Genomic DNA, 21881 nt, shown 5'->3' with positions numbered 1-21881 from the left:
TACCTCCATTCTGTAGAGTAAAAGAGATGTATAGTATTTTATGCACTTCTGGTTGTTTATACAAGTTATCTCCAATACCTAAAATCTCCAAATTTTCCCCATTCTTAGCCTGGTGTAAATCAATCCTTTGCACACGGCATGAGTCCTCCCTCTTTTGCCCCACTTAGTTGCATTGGAAGATGTGTGAAAAGTCATTTTTATGCAAGCTCTGATTTCCATACCATCTCCATCCATCAGACTCTGCAGGCTCAAGCCTGATGACATTTAGAACTTTCTAATGCTACCCAATTTTTTTCCAGAATATCTTGTAAGTAATTTGGTTCTTTGATAGGATAATATGCTCTGAAAGCTTCAGTTTTGCTAGTAGCTAAACTTGTTCTTTTGTTGTAATAGAACAAAAAGTCAATCACATATTGTCCATGCCAAACCAGTCCAGATGCATGGATTCTCTCCTCCTGCCAGCAGATGGAGCCAGAGGGAGAAAAAGTTCAGAGATGACCACACCCTTTATAGGGGACTGGTTCTGCTGTCAGTTGCTCAGTATTTCTCTGGCTCCAGTGGGTGGTACAGCAACTATCAGTAGGCTGAGTAGGCAGCTCCCAGGAAGTATCTAGGCCCAGATACCCAGTGGCCCATGGATGGAGTATGGATGATGCTGCAGGCAACAGTCTTCTTGATGAAGTTGATTCCTTCCTTCCCCCTTAGGAACAGACTAGATGCCTAGGATTGAAGGAGGCTGGTGTATAGAGCCTAGGAGTGCTAAACCCAATGGTGCCTGGTCTCTCACCTCTGTTGGTGGGGGTTGTGGCTGCAGTGCCTACTGTCCTCCTGCCTTACTCTTAGGATAGGTCTAGAGGTAAATTCCCCAAGTGCCGTACTGGGAAAAGACATAAGCACCGCCATACTGGGAAAAGACCAAGGGTCCATCACGCCCAGCATCCTGTCTCCGACAACGGCCATCCAAGCTTCAAGAACCTGGCAAAACAAAACAAAAAAAGTTTTAATGTTCAATGGACTTTTCCCTCGGGAATCTGTCCAAATCCCCTTTAAATTCCGTAAGGCCAGCTGCTGTCACTACATTTTTCGGCAACGAGTTCGAGTCTAACTACACACTGAGTAAAGAAAAACTTTCTCCTATTTGTTTTAAATCTACCATATTCTAGCTTCATCTTGTGTGCCCTGGTTTTGTTGTTGTTTGAAAATGTAAACAAACGCTTCACATTTCTCCACTCTATTCCGCTCATTATCTTGTAGACTTCTATCATATCACCCCTCAGCCGCCTTTTCTCCAAGCTTTTGGAAGAGGAAGAAGAACAGAGGAAATGCTTCAGTGCAGTCTCTTCCGAGACTGCCTCTCCTGTGATGCTGTGTCAGATTGGGACTCTGTCAGAGGGTCTGAAATGATCAGACTTTCCACTTTAGTTCCCTCCACTTGTTTTCCACTATTTTCCACTATATCTGGGAGGGGAAAAAAAAGGTAATCATAGGCGACACACTGAAGGTAAATCATAGCAGTTCAGAATGTCAGTTGAATCATTTGCTCTGGCTTGGGAGCAGGTAGGCAAGCAGGCCTCAGGTGGGCAAGTGCGATCTGTGGAGGTATAGTGCCAATTTCAAAGCAAAGCAGGAGAGGTTGCCCAGATTGCGTTGTGGCCTGTGTAGTGCGCACAGAGTAAGACCCGGTCAGCGCAGCAATAGTGCAGTTTTTTAATTGCCTCTTTGTGCTAAAAATGCATGCCTGGCCCTTTATCTCTATATTTTTTCCCCATAGAGAAATGGGGAAGTTCATGAAGGCTACATATGTACCCTTTAGGCATGATACCACTTGTGCAGCTTCAATTCATGTTTCACCTTTATTTTAATATACCTGCAAGTCAAGAGCCTATACAAGTGGTTTACAATATCTTAAAAAGGGGGGTGGTAAGGAAAAATGCAAGTGGAGACCTAGGTTACATTTTGATAGTATAAGTGCATAACTAAAAAAAAAAAAAAAAAGAGCAGCAAAAATAGTAAAAATTAAAGCACAAAAATGTAATAGTTCCAGCTCTGTATTGTTTAATAAGTTAGAAGGTGACATCACATGCATTTCAAAGCTCATGTCTCCTCCCGACTTCTTCCCAGTTAGGGGAGCAATAATGGGAACAGCCTGAAGAATCAACTCTGCCCTCTACATAAGTGAAACTTCCCTTAGTGCTTGTCGTGTTCTCGAGGACCTTGGCATTCTGTCAGGCTTCTTCCCCGGGAACCCTGGGTACGTGAGCCCTTGGACCACGGCCGAGGAGCGGCAGTGGCAGGCAAGATCACCTTCGGAGCAGAGAAGAGACAAGGCTGGACTGGAACCCCAGACTGGAGTCCTGCACTGGAACACTCAGGACTGGAACGCACCGGACCGGAACACACTGGAGTAGGCTTCACCTACGCTTAGCTGCCTTTCCCCGAGGGTTGAGCCCTCAGGTTCGAGCGGCCGGTAGGGCTTACAGGAACAACCGGAGTCAAGATCCAGCGGTGCTCCCAGGTACCTAGGCTAAAGCAAGGCAGACAGGCAGGGAAGAGGACACAGGAGCTATAGACAAGCAAAGCTCAAGGGAATGGGAATGACAGCTACGCTTGCCAGAGGAAGGGTTAGACTGGAGCTATAGTAGCTAACAGAAAGGAGAGAAATGGTTGCAGCATCAGCCGCTGACCAACCTCAGACAGGGAGCAGCACCACTGCACAGGGATAACAGGCTAGAAGCCCACAGGGAATAATAAACACAGGCTAGAAGCCCACAGGGAATAATAAACACAGAAGGGCCAGAAGGCCCACAGAGCAATAAACACAGAAGGGCCCGAAGGCAAGGCCCACAGGTGATAGTAACTCGCAAAGCAGAAGGGCTGGAAGCCCACAAGAAAAGACAAGGAAAGCTAACTGTGCAAACAGCACACTAACCTCGGGACCTAAGGCACTGATCCAGCCCTGAAGGATACTCCTGAAGCAGCAGCTGAAAGAAAGCGTCTCTGGTGGCGTCTGGTCCGCCATAGCCCAGTTTCTGACATGAATCCTGCTATCTCGCTCTGTGAGTACCGCCTCAGACTTCTGGAGGAGCCAGCTCTGCGGGATACTCCTAAAGCTGAGGCCAAAAGAAGACGCCGAGGAATTCCTCCGCTCAGGTCTCCTCAGCAGAGCAGCCTGTGGTACCATAGCGGGTTAGTTCCTATTCGGGATTCCAGTCCACCGGCGCTAGGTCCAGTCCGAGGAGAGTTTCAAGCGGAGCCTTCGAATCCTGTTCGAGTGAAGCCGCCAGTTAAGCATCTGAGTTCGTTCCGAGGGACGGTCCTGACCAGGTCTCTGAGGTCAGGCCGAGTGAGATGTTGGACCAAGCCTCTGAAGCCAGTCCAGTGTGTTCCGCTCCAGTGGGTTCCAGTCCTGCGGGCTTCACTCCTGTATGTTCCAGTCCAATGGGTCCTGCGGGCTCCACTCCAGTGCGAACCCGTCCGGTGCGTTCCAGTCCCGTGTATTCCTGTGTAGGACTCCAGTCCGGGGTTCCGGTCCAGTCTTGTTTCGTCTCTACCTTGAAGGTGATCTTGCCTGCCACTGCCCGCTCCACGGTAGTGGCCCAAGGACTCACGAACCCAGTGCTCCCGGGGAAGAAGCCTGACAGTATGCCAAGGGCCTCCAGAATGCGACAGTGCTTTTAAGGCTGGATTAGGCTTGTGATACATGAAACGTTTCTGCAGCCTGAGGGGAAAAAAAAATCCTGGGTGTCCTGCCCTGGCAGCACCTTCTGGTTCAGCTTTGAGTCCTTCCTAGACCTAATCTGTGTCCTTGCATGAAAGAACCACAGGTTGATCTGAGCAATGTTTGAGGTGTGAACACAGTCTACTGACTCTTTTTTTTTTTTTTTTTTTTTTTAAAGTGTTTATTGATGCCATGGTAGAAGCAACATCTTACTTCAATCAAAAAAAAAAAAAATACCAAGCACATAATAGAGCTACTAAGCAACTGAACAATTTTCAAGTATAAAGGCCCGGCAATTATCAACAAATATCAAAGTTAGGCAGTATTAACAGAACCATACTTCCCTTTGGCTTGTCTTAAATCTTCCCCTTCCCTCCCCAGGTCTCCACTGCACACTTGCCTTTCGGGCGTCTCCCCTCTAGGCCCATCACTCTCCTGTTCCTACTACAATACTCCCTGTAGAGTAATTCTTCCAAATGTCTCAATACAACCTGTGCCGCCTTGAAGCGGCGGAAGAGTATTGGAGAGACCCCCATTCTGCCATCTTCTTCATTAAGTTATGCCAGTTAATTGTCGATGGAGGTGTCGAGTCCACCCAGGATTGCACGATACATTTGACTAACAATGTGGTTAGTAAAACAAATTGACATTGGGTATTGGTTAATCCCTCCTCCCTGAGCTGTCCTATATCGCATAAAAGTAGGGTGGTATATGACCATTCAAAGGGCCGCTGCAGGGATTGTTCAATCACCGCCAGAGAGTGCCTCCAAAACTTTGAGAGTGCTGGGCATTCCAAAAAAGAGTGTAGTAGAGTACCCACAGCTGTGCAGCATTTTATGCAATGGGCATCCTCCCAAAGACCCATCTCCCTCCCACGCTGACGAGTTATGTGTACTCTATAAAAGTATGCGATATTGGATATCCTGGAGGGTCTCATTCGCTGTTATCTTGGGGATAATCTCAAAGGCCTCTCCCAAGTGCTCCCGAGAAATTACCTCCCCCAGCTCTGCACTCCACAGTGAGGCCAGCCCCCTCCAAATGAGAAGCCCCTCTGTTATCTAGTCTGTTGGAAGATGCTGGCATGGCAAGAAATATTTTATCTAATATCATGAAACTCACCGGGGAGCTCACAGTTCGCGCCAACTTTTGGTAGTAATCCCTCACTTAGCAAAAATGGAAAAAAACTGCTTATTGGACAGGTTCTACGCTCGCTAAATAGTCTCAAAAGTAGGAAAATGTTGGCCCCCCCCCCCCCCAATTCCATGTAGCGACAAATCCCTGTGTCCAGGAGCGAAAGGCTCCTTGTCCCATCCCAGCTGGGAACCCAGGATTGTTCAGAAGAGAGAAAAACAGATATCTTCTCCTTGTGTTCCTCCTTACATTCCTCCACCATTTCCATGCCTTCCCCAGCGCTAGCACAAATTGATTCTTACTTAGAGATTTCCCTTGAACCGTCTTACGTCCGTAAAGAGTAGAAAACACATAAACTTTGTTAAATGTTTCCAACATATCCATCTACTTGCTCCCATGAATTCTATTCTGTCTCACTGTATTTTCAAATGTAAGCTACATTCAATCAGAATTTGCTTGGGATAATGTGTGATATAAATGTAAAAAAAAAAAAAAGTCTCATTTCTAATAATGTTTTTGGTAATGTTTTTGCTATTGTTTTGGGTGAAGCAGTGTGATGTCAATCTCCACCTACTGGCTTCAGCCCATATAATGGGCTAGATTGGCTCATCCTGTCTCCTGTTTTATCTAACCTCCTTGATAAAAAGGGTGGAGGAAGTGTGGGTGAGTGCAGGGAAGAGGGAAAAAAATTGGTAAGGGGGACATGGAAAAGTGGAAATATAGAGTACATGGGATAGAAGGGAATGGAGAAGAGAGTGGGACATGCTGTTCATGGATATGTGTATCTTAATTTTGTATTTAGCACAGTATAGAAGAAAATTATTTATACTACTTTTTACTAGTATTTTTACTGCTTGTAGAATCTGGATTTCTTGGAAGGGGGGCAGGGCAGGCCGGGGGCTGGGATGGAGGAAATTTAATTGAGGCAGGGATGGGTTAGCTTCCCTACGGGGACGGGTAGGAGCGGGTTAGCTTCCCCAAGGGGAGGGGTTAGATTCTGGCAGCGACGGGTTAGATTTTTGTCCCTGTGCAACTCTATTGCGTTGGAGGCAAAAATCACATAGTAACCACTTTATAGGTATATTATAAGCAAGAAACTGGTAAAAAGTTCAAAAGTTTGCACCCTGGTCCATAAAATTATACATGGGGAAGCCCCGACCTATATGTCACGTTATAGACCTACCTAACAGGAACACAAAAAGATCAGCACACACATTCCTCAATCTCCACTACCCCAGCTGTAAAGGACTAAAATATAAATCTACATAAGCAACCAGCTTCTCCTATATTTGCACGCAACTACCGAAGGCCATAAAAACTACGCAAGACCTCTCTTCCGAAGACTACTGAAAACTGACCTGTTCAAAAAGGCATACCACAAACAACCATCCTAATTACTAAATAATAAAACTGATCATGAACTAGACAAAACCTAACTTTTATCACTTGACTGACCTACTTCACTGATATTAACGAACAAGCACTACCACTCTAATCCTATGACGAAAATGATTTCTCTATAATTGACCTAACATATGATACAATCCAATCTATTACTCAGGAACCTATAGACAATAACATAACGTATTCTTCTTTACCATGTTTGTATGCACCTTAATGTAATACCACTTTCATCCTTAAGTCGAAAAAGATTTCTCTATAATTTATTGTTATCTTTTTTTACCGTGTATGTATGCACCTTAATGCAATACCATTGTAACTCTGCTAACCAGAAATGGCGATCGTCACTACGGCAAATGTAAGCCATATTGAGCCTGCAAATTGGTGGAGAAATGTGGGATACAAATTCTACAAATAATAATAAAAGAACCAGTTGGATCGCTAGATGATCAAAGGGTAAAATGGCACTCAGGGAAGACAAAGCCATAGCGGAGAGATTAAATATTCTTTGCTTCGGTTTTCACCGAGGAAGATGTGGGAGAGATGCCAGTGCCAGAAGTGGTATTTAATGCTGATGAGTCAGAGAAGCTGAAACAAATCTCTGTAAATCTGGAAGATGTAAAGGGTAATTTGACAAACTGAAGAGTAGCAAATCTGGACTGGATGGAATACATCCCAGAGTACTGATTAGAAGTGAAAAATGAACTTGCATTTTATCTTTAAAATCAAGCATGGTACTAGAAGATTGGAGGATGGCCAATGTAATGCCATTTTTACAAAAGGGTTCCAGAGGAGATCCGGGAAATTATAGACTGGTGAGCCTGACGTCGGTGCCGGGTAAAATGGTAGAGACCAGTGTAAAGAACAAAATTACAGAGCACATACATAAGCATGGATTAATGAGACAAAGCCAGCATGGATTTAGTGAATGGAAATCTTGCCTCACCAATCTATTACATTTCTTTGAAGAGGTGAATAAATATGTGGATAAAGGTGAGCCGGTTCATATTGTGTATCTAGATTTGCAAAAGGCATTTGACAGAGTACCTCATGAAAGACTCCTGAGGAAATTGGGATAGGAGGTAATTTCCAATTGTGGATTAAAAAACTGGTTAAAAGATAGAGGGTTAAATGGTCAGTATTCTCAATGGAGAAGAGTAGATAATGGGGTTCCCCAGGGGTCTGTGCTGGGACCGCTGCTTTTTAACATATTTATAAATGATCTAGAGATGGGAATAACTAGTGAGGTAATTAAATTTGCTGATGACACAAAGTTATTCAAAGTTGTTAAATCACAAGAGGACTGTGAAAAATTGCAAGTGGACCTTACGAGACTGGGAATGGGCATCCAAATGGGAGATGGCGTTTAATGTAAGCATGTGCAAAGTGATGCATGTGGGAAAGAGGAACCCAACCTATAGCAGAAAAGGAAAGAGAATGGGATTTTAGTATACTACCTTTCTGTGGTTTACATGTTATATACAGGTATTTATTTAGTACCTGGAGCAATGGAGGGCTAAGTGACTTACCCAGAGTCACAAGGAGTTGCAATGGGAATTGAACCCAAGTTTTCCTGGTTCTCAGGCCGCTGCACTAACCATTAGGCTACTCACTCCATTCCACAGCTAACAGTATATTGTAGCCTACTCTGGAGGTGGTAGTTACCTTGGTGGATGGAATTCTGATTACTAAGTAACCATGAAATGATTTTGATTGCACTAGGACCCAATGCACAAAGGCAGCTGTAAAATTTAGCAACTCGCTAACAGTGATTGTTGCACAAAGGGGATCGCATGCAATGCAGATGAGCTGCACAGATCCTCCTTTGTGCATTGCTTGCTGTTTGTCAAATACATTTGGCAGCTGTGATGCACTGGACCTCCATGACCCCACACTGCTAAAAAAAACTTTTTCCCTGGTGGTCCAGTGGACCTTGAATCTTGGTCCCCGCAATCTCCCTACCCCCAAATCTTTAAAAAAAAAAATGTCCCTGGTGGTTTGTTGAACCGGACCTCTTCCCCCATACATGCACACATCCCAGTCTCGACCCCTCCCCTCCCTCTCCCTGTACATTTACATGGTGGAGGCAGGAGCAGCAGATCCTCTGGCCTGCCTGGAGCACAATGACGGCGCCCAGGCCCTGTCCAGTAAAGTCTGGGATGCATTGGGCGGGGTTAAACACCATATAGAGAGTTTTTGTTCCTTATATGGTGCTTAGCCCTGCCCAGTACATCCCAGAATGCACTGGGCGGGGCCCGGGCACTGCCATTGTGTTCCGGGTGGGCCCGAGGGAGGAGCTGTTGCTCCTGCTCTCCTGCCTCCTCCTTGTAAATGTACAGGGAGAGGGAAGGGTCGGGATTGGGACTGAGATGTGTGCACGTGTGGGGGAAGAGATCCGGTTCAATAGACCACCAGGGAGGGGTGCATGTGGAGGTCGGGAGCAGGAGGGGGGTGTGCATGCGTTGGGGAGGGGGGAGAGGTCTGGTTCACTGGACCACCAGAGAATTTAAAAATAAAATATGGGATGGCCACTGGAGGGGGGGAGTCGAGGTCCACTGGACCACCAAGGAAATTTAAAAAAAAAACGGGGGGGGGGGGGGGGGAAGGGGTGTCAGGTCCATTGGATCACCAGGGAAATTAACAAAAAAAAAAAAAAGGAAAATACATTTGCATTGGGTTCTCTGTGGCTGATAACAGCACACATTAGAGCCACAGAAAACCCCTTTGTGCATTAGTAGCTACATAGGCGCTTGCTTTAGACTGACTAGAACTACTCTAAAGCAAACGTTACTTGCACGGTAAGCTCTGTGCATCTGGTCCTAGGTTTGGCTTTGTGGATGAATTGGAGAACCAAAACATAGACATTGTCTTCAGTACAGCACAAGTCTCCTATTAGGGAGTGAAGGCAGCTCCAAGTTGTTTTTCTCTGGCTCTGTCTGCTGGCGGGAGAAATTAACCCATTTGTCTGACTGGTCTGGAGGAAAAGAAACTAACAGGTAAGTCCATATTTATTTATTTATTTATTTATTTAAGGTTCATTTATACCCCACAGTTTCCCACAATTGCAGGCACAATGTGGCTTACATGAATTACAAAAGTAGAGAAGTACAACACATGAATTTTACAGCGGAATAAGGAGAGAACACTAGCAACAATTAGGGAGACTAATAAGCAGAATTACTAATGGAGTGAGTTTTTTTCAAAAAGGAACGTTTTCAACATCTTCTTGAAAAGGTGATGATCAGATTGAGATTTTAGGTTCAGAGGTAAAGCATTCCAAGTCTTCCCTTTCCTCCTTTGTTAGAATTCCTTTTAAAGTTGCAAGATTTATAAATGTATATTTGCATCATGTTCTTATCCTTCCTAGGTATCCGGCATTTTTAAATTTGTCAAATGATATAGCTATAGTAAAACTGTTTGCATTTCTTTTTGAGCAGGAAGGAAGCATGCCTTTGGAAGATTTGCTAGCCATGTATGGATATGAGCCTCCCATTCCTGTCATAGCAACTTCAAGCACGAATAGTTCTCCAAGTGAACTAACTGATGAGCTGCCAGATATGACTCTAGACAAAGTAAGTATGAACCATTTGGCTTTTATCAAAAGTCAAATTTTAGCACCTACTACTACACCTGCCTGATTTATGTAAATGGTGAGCTTTCCTGGGGTGTAGAACATCATCAATAAAAACAGTTGAAACATAAAAGATCCACCACATTCTCCAGCCTGCACATAGACATTAATTTTGTCCTAAAGAGGACAAAAGTCCCCACATTTACCACCCTTTCTATAAACAAATGGTGGATGAATGGCACTTGTATAACTGATAATAATAGGTAGTTGACAGAAGAATCAGCCTGTGTATTTTTGCTGCTACAGACTAACATGGCTTTCTCTGAGGATAAACAGGCCTTCATATTCTCATAGCTGGGGTGATGTCATCTGACAGAACCCAGTGTGGATGCTGAATAGCGAGACTAATGACTTTCTAGTAGCATCCCACGGTGTGTGCGTGGGTCCCTCAGTCTCATTTTTTCTGTAGGACACGTTTTGTGTTTTCCCTTCTCGGTGCATGTCTCTTTCACAGTGCATTTCCGTGCAGGTAGTTTTCCTTTTCTCAGCTAGTATTTTTATTCTTTTTCTTATTTAATTTCCCTTTATTTTCACTAGTTTATTCAGCTCTTAAAGTTTCCTTTATTTTTCTCGAGCTGCTATACCCGTTTAGGCTGGAGCACCAACCTCAATTTGACTGCTGCTCCTTTTTCAGTTTACATTTGAAGAGTTTAATGTGGCTGCAGTTCCATATCATCAAGCTGATCAATCCATAGACTGGTGGGTTGTGTCCATCTACCAGCAGGTGGAGATAGAGAGCAAACTTTTGCCTCCCTATATGTGGTCATGTGCTGCCGGAAACTCCTCAGTATGTTCTCTATCTCAGCAGGTGGTGGTCACACACAGCAGCAGCTCTGGCTAGGCCTCCAAGCCTAATCCTTAGGTTTTGTTGAGGCCTGGGGTTGAGGGCTCTTTTGAGCAAGTGCAAACCTGGTGGTGCCAGGTCCCTCCTTTTCTCCCCCCTCCCGCTGGCTCCGTTAAAAAAAAAAAAATTTAAACGTCTTTAAAGGCGTTTATTTCGACGTTTATTTAAACGTTCATTGCAGCTACTCACTGGGACACCAGTTCGTTACAGCTCGGAGCGGCAAGCAGGTAATTTTACCTTTTTATAGCGGGCAGGGGGTTCCCCGATTCTTCTCCTCGTGGCATATGGCGTCGGAGGGCGAGGGCGCAAAGGGTCGCTCCCCGGATCGCTGGAGCGCTTCTAGAGGGGATGCGGGGGTATTAAAGCCTGATTCGCCCTTGTTGGGTGACAGTTTCGTGACCGATGAATGTCCCGGTCCTTCCTCTGGCGCGGCGGTTTTTCCCGCCATAAACGCCCATCCCCCGCTCCTCGCCTCCGCCATCTTGGCCGGCCACGCGGCTCGGACGGCTTCTTCGTGGGCCGCCCTTGAGGTTGGAGACATTAATGCCATGAACGCCCTTAATTTGGGCGACGGCACAAAAGCGGCTAAAGTTAAGCGCCGTTCTTCCCGCGCGGCTCCTTCGTGGAGTGTCGCGCCGGACGCCATTTTGGATGCGCAGCATGTCTCTCCCCCGCTCTTGCGAGCGCCGGTTGAGAGTGCGTCTAGAGCTGTTGCCCAGGCTGCGGAAGTGCACAGTCTGGGGGGTTTCTCCCCCGAGTTTGTTTTGCTGCTGCATCAGGCTTTCCTCAGGCAAAACGCTGCCCCTGCTCCCTCTTCTGGTAGAGGTTGAGGTTCCCAGAGGTAAACGCCCTCGGGTTGATTTTCAGGCCTTGGAGGACTTGTCTCCTCCGATGTAGATGAGGGCAGCGTGTCTGAGGTCTCCCAACGGTCCTTTGCGGATTCCTTGGAGGAGACGGATCCCCGCTCGGATGGAGCGGATGACCCCTCTGCAGCGCGGCTTTTTAGCCCAGAGGATTTGCCCAACCTGTTGTTACAGGCCATGGACACTTTGAAGTTTCCTCTCCGGAGGACGTCTCTCCCTCAGCCCCTGTTGGCTCTGCCATTATGCTGGGGACGAAGCGCCCGCCTAGAACCTTCCACGTGCATGATGCCATGCACACCTTAATTTCGGCTCAATGGGATGTCCCGGAAACGAGCCTTAAAGTGGCTAGGGCTATGTCCCGCCTCTATCCTTTGGCTGTGAGTGAACGTGAGGCCTATCTGTGGCCTACCGTGGATTCTTTAATCACTGCGGTGACTAAGAAAACGGCGTTGCCGGTGGAAGGTGGCACGGCCCTAAAGGATGCCCAAGACAGAAGATTGGAGGCGGCCTTAAGGTCGTCCTTTGAGGCAGCTGCTTTAAGTTTGCAGGCCTCAGTTTGCGGCTCCTATGTGGCCAGGGCGTGCCTGACTATGGTGCAGCGGGCTTCCCCCTCGGATCTTTCCTTGAGGGCTGATTGGCCGGCCCTGGAATCGGGCTTAGCCTATTTGGCAGACTTGCTGTATGATGTCTTGAGAGCCTCAGCTAAAGGCATGGCTCAGACAGTCTCTGCGCGGCGGTGGCTTTGGCTGAAACATTGGTCTGCTGACCACGCCTCTAAATCCCGCCTGGCTAGATTGCCTTTTAAAGGCAAGCTGCTCTTTGGGGTCGAGCTGGACAAAATCGTGACCGATCTCGGCACGTCTAAGGGCAAGAAATTACCAGAGGTCAGGGCTCGGGTTAGTACTCGTCCCGGTACCTCCAGAGGACGGTTGCAGGAAGCCCGTCGGTACCGCCCGGGCAAGTCGGGTTCCTCTGCCCCCTCTTCCTTCAAGAGGAATTTCTCCCCCAAGCAGCATTCCTTTCGCAGAGACCGCCGTCCCGGAGGTGCTCCCTCCGGTCCTCCCCCAGTGTCTCGTACCCAATGACGGGGCCTTGGTCCACGCCCCAGTGCAGATTGGAGGACGGCTGGCCTCGTTTCTGGGCGAGTGGACCACAATAACTTCAGACGCTTGGGTGCTGGAAGTCATCAGAGATGGCTACAAGCTAGAGTTCTGCCGACCCTTAAGAGACGGGTTTGTACTCTCTCCCTGCAAGTCTCCGGTCAAAGCTGTGGCAGTGCAGCAGACCTTGGACAACCTGATCCGCCGGGGTGCGGTCGTTCCGGTGCCAGAAAATCAGATTGGCAAGGGACGTTACTCCATTTACTTTGTGGTACCAAAGAAAGGAGGTTTTGTCCGGCCTTTCCTCGACCTCAAAGGGGTCAATCGGGCCTTGAAAGTGCGGCACTTTCGCATGGAGACTCTCCGCTCTGTTATAGCGGCAGTGAAGGCAGGAGAGTTCTTGGCTTCCTTGGACATCAAGGAAGCGTACCTGCATATTCCCATCTGGCCTCATCCTGCGTTTTGCAGTCCTGGGACGACACTTCCAGTTCAGAGCCCTCCCTTTTGGGTTGGCTACTGCTCCGCGGACCTTTTCCAAAGTAATGGTGGTCATAGCGGCCTTCCTGCGAAAGGCAGGAGTACAAGTCCATCCTTATCTGGACGACTGGTTGATCCGAGCCCCTCTTATGCAGAGTGCGGCAAAGCTGTGGACCAGGTAGTTGCTCTTTTGAGCTCCCTGGGATGGATCATCAACTGGAAGAAGAAGAGCCAGCTGCGCCCGACTCAGTCCCTGGAGTATCTGGGAGTTCGATTCGACACCCAAGTGGGCAGAGTGTTCCTGCCAGACAATCAGGCTCAGGTGGACTAGTTCCTAGTAGCCTCTCCTCTTCGGGCTTGGGACTATGTGCAGCTGTTGGGCTCTATGCCGGCCATGATGGAAGTAGTGCCCTGGGCCAGGGCTCATATGAGACCACTATACTCTCTCTGCTGCAGCGCTGGACTCCGTTATCGGAGGATTATGCTGTGCGCCTTCCCTTGGACCCAGCAGTGCGCAAGGCGCTGAGCTGGTGGCTGCAAACAGTCAAGTTGTCTGCAGGAATGCCTCTGGTGACCCCAGAGTGGATTGTCGTCACGACGGACGCCTCTTTGTCGGGCTGGGGAGCCCACTGTTTGGGAAGGACAGCGCAGGGGCTCTGGTCTCCTGCAGAGGCAAAGTGGTCTATCAACCTCCTGGAACTCAGAGCCATTTGGTTGGCGCTTTTGGAGTTCATCCCGGTACTGGTCTTGAAGCCAGTACGGGTCCTGTCGGACAATGCCACGGCTGTGGCCTATGTCTACCGCCAGGGAGGTACCAAGAGCGCCCCTCTAGCCAAGGAGGCCATGAATCTATGCCAGTGGGCGGAAGCGAACCTGGAGCAGCTTTCAGCGGCCCACATTGCCGGGGTCACGAATGTCAAGGCGGTCTTTCTCAGTCGCCATACCTTGGAGCCCGGAGAGTGGCAACTATCTGCTCAGGCGTTCTTGGACATCACGAAGCGCTGGGGCCAGCCGAGCCTAGATCTGATGGCGTCATCGGCCAGTTACCAAGTGCCGCGCTTTTTCAGCAGAGGACGGGACCCTCGATCCCTGGGAGTAGATGCTCTTCTCCAACAGTGGCCGACACAAGAGCTCCTCTATGTGTTCCCGCCCTGGCCCATGTTGGGCAGGGTGCTAGACCGGGTGGCAAGCATCCCGGCAGGGTATCCTGGTGGGTCCGGATTGGCCCAGACGTCCCTGGTATGCGGACTTGATCAGGCTCTCAGTCGACGATCCTCTGCGGCTGTCAGTGGAGCAGGGCCTGTTACATCAGGGTCCCGTGGTGATGGAGGATCCCTCCCCCTTTGGTCTTAAGGCCTGGCTATTGAGCGACAGCGTCTGAGGAAGAAGGGCTTCTCAGACAAGGTCATCGCCACTATGCTAAGAGCGAGGAAGCGCTCTACTTCTACTGCTTACGCCAGGGTTTGGCGTATCTTTGCAGCGTGGTGTGAAGCAGGCTCACTTTCTCCCTTCACTGCTCCAATTTCTTCAGTGTTGGCATTCCTGCAAGAAGGTCTGGAGAAAGGCCTGTCACTCAGTTCCCTTAAAGTCCAGGTGGCGGCTCTGGCTTGCTTCAGGGGCCGCCTGAAGGGTGCTTCCCTGGCTTCGCAGCCAGATGTGGTGCGCTTTCTCAGGGAGTTAATCACCTGCGCCCTCCTCTGCACTCAGTGGTGCCTGCGTGGAATATCAACCTGGTGCTAAGAGTATTGCAGAAGCCGCCTTTTGAACCCTTGTCAAGGGCATCTCTGAAAGACCTGACGTGGAAAGCAGTCTTTTTGGTGGCTATCCCTTCAGCCAGAAGAGTTTCCGAGCTCCAGGCGCTCTCTTGTCGAGAGCCTTTTCTGCAGTTCACTGAGGCAGGAGTGACTATTCGCACAGTGCCTTCCTTTCTGCCCAAGATTGTTTCTCGCTTCCATGTGAATCAGCAGCTCTGTCTCCCTTCCTTTCGTAGGGAGGACTACCCAGAGGAGTACTCTGCTCTTAAATATCTGGATGTGAGGCGAGTCATCATCAGATACTTGGAAGTGACCAATGATTTCCGGAAATCGGATCATCTGTTTGTCCTGTTTGCAGGTCCTCGTAGGGGTCTGCAGGCTGCTAAGCCTACAGTGGCAAGATGGGTCAAGGAAACCATTGCAGCGGCTTATGTGGCCGCAAGGAAGGTGCCGCCTATCCAGCTGAAGGCTCACTCCACGAGAGCTCAGGCGGCCTCGATGGCAGAGGCCGGATCCGTCTCCTTGGAAGAGATATGCAAGGCGGCAACTTGGGCTTCGGCTCATACATTCTCCAAGCATTACCGTTTGACGGTGGCTGCACGGGCGGAGGCCCGGTTTGGAGCTTCAGTGTTGAGGTCAGGGATTTCAATGTCCCGCCCTGGGTGAGTACTGCTTCGGTACATCCCACCAGTCTATGGATTGATCAGCTTGATGATATGGAAGGTAAAATTATGTATAATCATACCTGATAATTTTCTTTCCATTAATCATAGCTGATCAATCCATAGCCCCTCCCAGATATCTGTACTGTTTTTATTCTGGTTGCATTTCAGGTTCAAGTTTAGTCTTCAGTTACTTCAGAAAGACTTCGTGTTCAAGTTTTTTCACTTGGATTCTTCAAGAGTTAAGACGAGTTTGTGTTACAGTGAGCTGCTGCATTCCTCTCCCCCCCGTTTTACGGGGCTGGATTGAGACATAAATTCTGCCGGCACTCCCTCCCGCTTCGTGCGGCTGTAGGGCAGCTTTGTACCCCTCCCGCTTCGGCGGTGTTAGGGTCAGTCAGCTCCTCCCGCGGTTGCGGTTGCAGGATAAGCCAGATCCCCCCGCATCGGCGGGTGTGGTGTCCCTCCCCCGCTCCGCGGGGATGAGCTGGACGGATTCCCCTCCCCCACTTGTGTGGGGATGAGCTGGGTTAATTCCCCTCCCCCGTTTCGGCGGTGGTGAGCTGGGCAGAGTGTCCCTTCGTGGGTGTAATTCTCTAAGTGCTGAGTCCTGCGGATGGAGCTTTGATATCGACATACTGAGGAGTTTCCGGCAGCACATGACCACATATAGGGAGGCAAAAGTTTGCTCTCTATCTCCACCTGCTGGTAGATGGACACAACCCACCAGTCTATGGATTGATCAGCTATGATTAATGGAAAGAAAATTATCAGGTATGATTATACATAATTTTACCTTCTTTTCTTGATGTCCCAGAAGATTCCCCAGCAGCTTCAAGAGGTGTACCCAATGTAATCGGGTGATTCTATGACAGACCCGCACTCCTGGTGCATCGGGACCTTGGGCCTGGCCATGAGCCTAACTTGTTCTATTTAAAAATGCAGTTGAGGACACAGAGGATGCAGCAGGTCCAACAGGAGAAACTTTTTGGCTCCTTGAAGGCCGGTACATCATCGGCACCGGAACCATCGACCTCGATGGCTGCCAAGACTTCAACATCCACTGAGAATGCACTGGCATTGAGAAGTCTCCACCTTTCTCAATATCAGGCACTGAGAGCAGGTCCCGGGACTGGTCAGTATCAGACCAGACACTGAGGACATGTACGGGTTCGAAATTGTCCTCATCTGCTCCGAAGGACCATAATGCTCTAGGGAAGCCCAAGAAGCAGAAGCATCATTCTTCATCAACACACAGTGCCAGAAGCACTGGGGCATTGTCTTTGCCGGTACCAAGAAGTGCTGGCACCAGGAAGAGCGTTCCCCTTCTTTAGAAGAGGTGCCGGTGTGCAAGTCTCCAGCAGCCAGGTACCCACTACCAGTTCAGCACCGGCGCTTTTCCTGATTGCCTCTCTTCTGGCTCCCCCACCCTTGCTGTGCCTTCCTTTGAGTGGTTCTGAGTCATGCTCAGGAAGTAGCTGGCGCAGATCTGCTCCTGGTGCTAACCACTCAGGTTCTTCCTACGGCTCAGCCCATGCCTGTACAGAAATCCTCAATGCTGGCGCCTCAAAGGATGTCAACATTGATATACAGTACTGTTTTTGGCATTGAGGGAGGGTAGGTCTGTACCTTGGCGCTGTTTGGGCTATGGACATAGCTCCACTAAGTCGAGGCAGGCACAGACTTATTCAGCCAGATATGAGCCTGGTGAAGAGTCTGAGTAGGACCGTTCTTGGGATTCGTCGGAGAAGTCTTATGGGATACTTTCTGATCCTTTCCCACCTCGTGAAAGCTGTAAATCTCCACCAGAGGATCTCTTTCATTGGTTTTGTTAAGGAGATGGCTTATGCCATCCCATTTAAGTTGGAGATGGAGGAAGAGCCTAGGGCAGAAATGTTAACTGTCCTAGACTACGAGTCTTCTCCAAAGGAAGGGGGTCACAGTACCATTGCTCCCCATCCTTTAAAGGTGCACTGCCAAAGAACTGGGAATCTCCCCTTTCTGTGCAGGTCACATCTAAGAAGGTGGATACACAGTATCCTATCCAGAAGGCTCCCATGTTCGAGAGGGCCCAGCTGCCTCGCCAGTCTCTGGTGGTCGAATCTGCCCTCAAATGTGCTAGAAGCTCTAGGACTCATGCCTCAGCACCCCCAGGTAGAGAGACTTAGACATCGGACTCGTTTGGGAGGAAAACCTTTCAGGCCTCTGCTTATTTCCCACATCCAGTCCTACGGGTGCTATACAAACCTTTTACTTGCAATCTTTGGTCCACAGTACACTGTCTTGTGGATTCTCTTCCCTGGAGCAGGCAGTGGAGCTTCGCCAGTTGATCAGTAAGCAGCTGTATCTAGCCAGGGGTGCGTACAATTTTTTTGATATAGTGTCCAGACTCTCCGCTATGGGTGAGAGGAATGTACACACTCATGTCTCTGACCTGCAACCAGTGGCTCAGGAGAGGTTGGTGGGCATTCCTTGCCAAAGTGACAGTGTCTTTGAAGATGAGGTAGAGGAGTTCAACATACAGATACCATCCAAACTGTGTCTCGGCAACCTTCAGCTGCAGCACTCAAGAAAAGGTGTCATTGTAGACAATACACTGAAATCTTCTCCCCAGTGTTTGGCGGTGGCCAGAAAAGCAAACAGCGTGCTAGGAATTATTAGAAAAGAGATGCAAAATAAGACACAGAATATTACAATGCCTCTGTATTGCTCCACATGGTGTGACCTCACCTTGATTATTGCATTCAATTCTAGTCACTCTTCTCATAAAACGATACAGCAGAATTAGAAAGGTTCAAAGAAGAGCAACCAAAATGATAGAGGATGGAACTCCTCCCATATGAGGAAAGGCTAAAGAGGTTAGGGCTCTTCAGCTTGGAAAAGAGATGACTTAAGAGGGGATATGATTGAGGTCTATAAAATCCTGAGTGGTGTAGAATGGGTAGAAGTGAATCAATTTTTCATTCTTTTAAAAAGTACAAAGACCAGGGGATGCTCAATTAAACAACATGGAAATACTTTTAAAACAAATAGGAGGAAATATTTTTTCACTCAAAAGAATAGTTAAGCGCTGGAACTTGCTTCCAGAGGATGTTTTAAAAGCGGTTAGAGTATCTGGGTTTAAAAAAGGTATAGATAAGCTCCTGGAGGAAAAGTCCATAGTCTGCTACTGAGATGGACGTGGGGGAAGCCACTGCTTGCCCTGGGATTGGTAGCATGGAATGTTCACTACTAATTGGGTTTTTGCTAGGTACGTGTGACCTGAATTAGCCACTGTTGGAAGCAGGATACTGGGCTAGATGGACCATTGGTCTGACCCAGTATGGCTATACTTAATGTATTCTGAGAGAGCTCTGGAAAAATCCAAATTTGTTGATCCAAAAATAATGTTAAAATTTTTGGAAAATAGTCTAAGAATCATATTAAGATCCTGTTCAAACACAAAACTTACAATAAGAGTAGATTTAAAATTCTCAGATGAAGAAGCCTCTAGAAGACCCGACACATCCAAACTGTCCATAGATAAGTTCTTCAGGTTGATTCTTCTCTGCTGCTGATCTTCTGTTCTACCATCTGTGAGATGATGAATCTTATTCAAAGGTGGTATTGATTCATCTGATATGAACAGAATCTCCTTGATGTAATTAAATTTGCTGAAGACACAAAGTTATTCAAAGTTGTTAAATTGCGAGAGGTTTGTGAAAACTTTACAAGAGGACCTTACAAGACTTGGCGTATAAATGGCAGATGACGTTTAACGTGAGCAAGTGCAAAGTGATGCATGTGGGAAAGAGGAACCCAAACTATGGCAACGTAATGCAAGGTTCCACGTAAGGAGTCGCCGAAGAAGAGAGATCTCAGTTGATAACGTTGAAATCCTCTGCTCAGTGTGCTGCGGCGGCTAAGAAAACAAATAGAACGTTAGGTGGTGTTAGGAAAGGAATGGAAAAGACGTTATAATGCCTTTGTATCGGTCCATGGTGCGACCGCATCTGGAATATTGTGTTCAATTCTGGTCGCCGCATCTCAAAAAAGATATAGTGGAATTAGAAAAGGTACAGAGGAGGACGATGAAAATGATAAAGGGGATGGGAAGACTTGCCTATGAGGAAACCTGAAGCGTCTAGGGCTCTTCAGCTTGGAGAAGAGATGGCTGAGGGGAGATACGATAGAGGTCTATAAAATAATGAGTGAAGTGGAACAGGTAGACGTGAATCATTTGTTTACTTTTTCCAAAAATACTAGGACTAAGGGACATGTGATGAAGCTACAAAGTAGTAAATTTAAGATGGATCGGAGAAAATGTTCCTTCACTCAACGTGTAATTAAACTCTGGAATTCGTTGCCAGAGAATGTGGTAAAGGCGGTTAGCTTAGCGGGTTTAAAAAGGGTCTGGATGACTTCCTAAAGAAAAAGTCCATAGACCATTATTAAATTGACTTGTGGAAAATCCACTACTTACTTCTGGGATAAGCAGCATAAAATGTATTGAACTTTGTGTAATAGTGACCAAGCTGTATTCAGATAAGTTCGCTCCTGTCAGCTTTAAATGCTCCAGTGCTTGCATTTATCCATTTACTACTGTTCCTATTTTTGTCAATTTGTTTGTACTTTCTCCAAGGGGAAAATTTTTATCCTACCGATTAGAGGGTCCTATTTGTTGTGATATTTATTGAAAAAAACACATACACATTTGTATATTTGATTTATTTCTCGTCACTTTATTGTAGTGATTTTTGTTTTTCACACACAAAGTTTTTAGAGCCGTACAGAGAGTATTTCATGATGTAGTGAGCTGCTTTGCGGCTAGTCTCACTGATTTCAAACGCTCTGCTGTGGTTACAGCCTATACTGAACTCTCTCAGGCTCTTCACTAAAAATTAATTTCATCAAATATTATAACCTGCTTGTGTTTTTCAATAAATATCGGTCTTCAGTTTTTAGGGACTGACTCTTTCGATTCCATAGAATAATTCTACAGCATTTCAACTTTACTGTGTAATACAGTTTGCCGTTTAATTATGGTTTCCCCAAGGGATTTCAGTTTGTACATTGTTCTTTCTAATACTGATGAACACCCTTCTTGATCAGAAAGGTACTGATTCTGTGCTAAATTCGAAGACTTTATTTCACCAGTTAATAAAGCAATGTCTGTTACTGTTTTGCTAACTTTGGCATCCAAATGTGTTAACACCAACCATAAGGAATCCAAGGTAACAGTATATGGTTTACTTATTGGATCCCCCAACCGAGTAGAGGCTGCAGGCAGTCTAGGGAGTTCGATTCAAGCCATATCCGATGTGGCAGAACATCCACTCCTCCAGCTTTTGACATGGGACATCTTACTTGTACTGAATCCTTGTCACTCTGGCTCTGCTGGACTCAAGGCGGAGATGTATCTTTCCCTGGAGCTGTTAACACCAGTTCCAAGGCACAGGGGTCAAATGTCTCCAACTCCCTCGACACTCTGGAGCATGCCTGCCTCATTGAGCAGCATGTTCTCCCACAAAGCAGGATTCAGTGCCTTCACTGAGACACCAGGAAATGGCTGCTTGGGCAGGGAAAGAGTAACTTCATGCCCAGACTGGTGAGTCTTTCCTGATTTCTCTCCAGTAGCATGCCCTCTGCCTGTACCTCCAAATTTTTCTGTGGTCTGTTGTCCCAGGTCGATTGGTGGGGGCTCCAAGTAACAAACCCTCACCTTTCCGTTTGATCATAATTATAGTAAAAAATTAATAATTATAAAACATATAAGGAAAACCTTTAGAGCAGCTTTTAATTTGCGTGGATTCTCAGGATGCCATATTGATTCTACCCCCCCCCCCCCCCCCCCAATGCTTCTATAGAGTCAAGTGGTCCTGAAGAAAAGGGGATGTGGCCCCCTCCACAAAAGCAAAAGTAAGGATGTTGGAAACTGTAGGCTGGTTAATCTTATCTCTGTAGTGAGTAAATTAATGGAAATGCTTCTAATGCAGAGGATAGTGAAGTTTTTGGAATCTGATTTGCTGGAGCTGAGACAGCATGGTGGTTTAACTAGAGGCAGGTCTTATCAGAAAAATCTGATTAATTTCTTTGACTTGCTGAACAGACAGTTGAATCGAGAGAGAACATTGCATGTGCTATACTTTAAATTTTAGCAAAGCCTTTGACACAGCTCAGCACAGGTGACTTATAAATTGAGTGCCCTTAGTATGGATCCTAAAGTGGCTGACTGGATTAGAAACTACACAGTTGGTTGCGCCTTTCCGCTAGTAGTCTTTCCATCTCGCAGACATGCCTCAATTTTTGGATCCACTGAGT

The 21881-nt window shown here is 47.2% G+C and overlaps 1 protein-coding gene across 1 annotated transcript in view; it reads left to right on the top strand.

The window, feature by feature from the left end:
• The window catches only part of MIER3 (MIER family member 3), a 167618-nt gene that overhangs the window by 32988 nt on the left and 112749 nt on the right, over positions 1–21881 (top strand). The window contains 1 exon segment of the mRNA XM_030193155.1: positions 9688–9822. Coding sequence (XP_030049015.1) covers positions 9688–9822 — 135 coding nt within the window.

Source organism: Microcaecilia unicolor, chromosome 2 (assembly GCF_901765095.1).
Source record: "Microcaecilia unicolor chromosome 2, aMicUni1.1, whole genome shotgun sequence".
NCBI lineage: Eukaryota > Metazoa > Chordata > Amphibia > Gymnophiona > Siphonopidae > Microcaecilia > Microcaecilia unicolor.
Note: the sequence above shows the minus strand (reverse complement) of the source record. Positions and strands in the feature narration are given on the sequence as shown.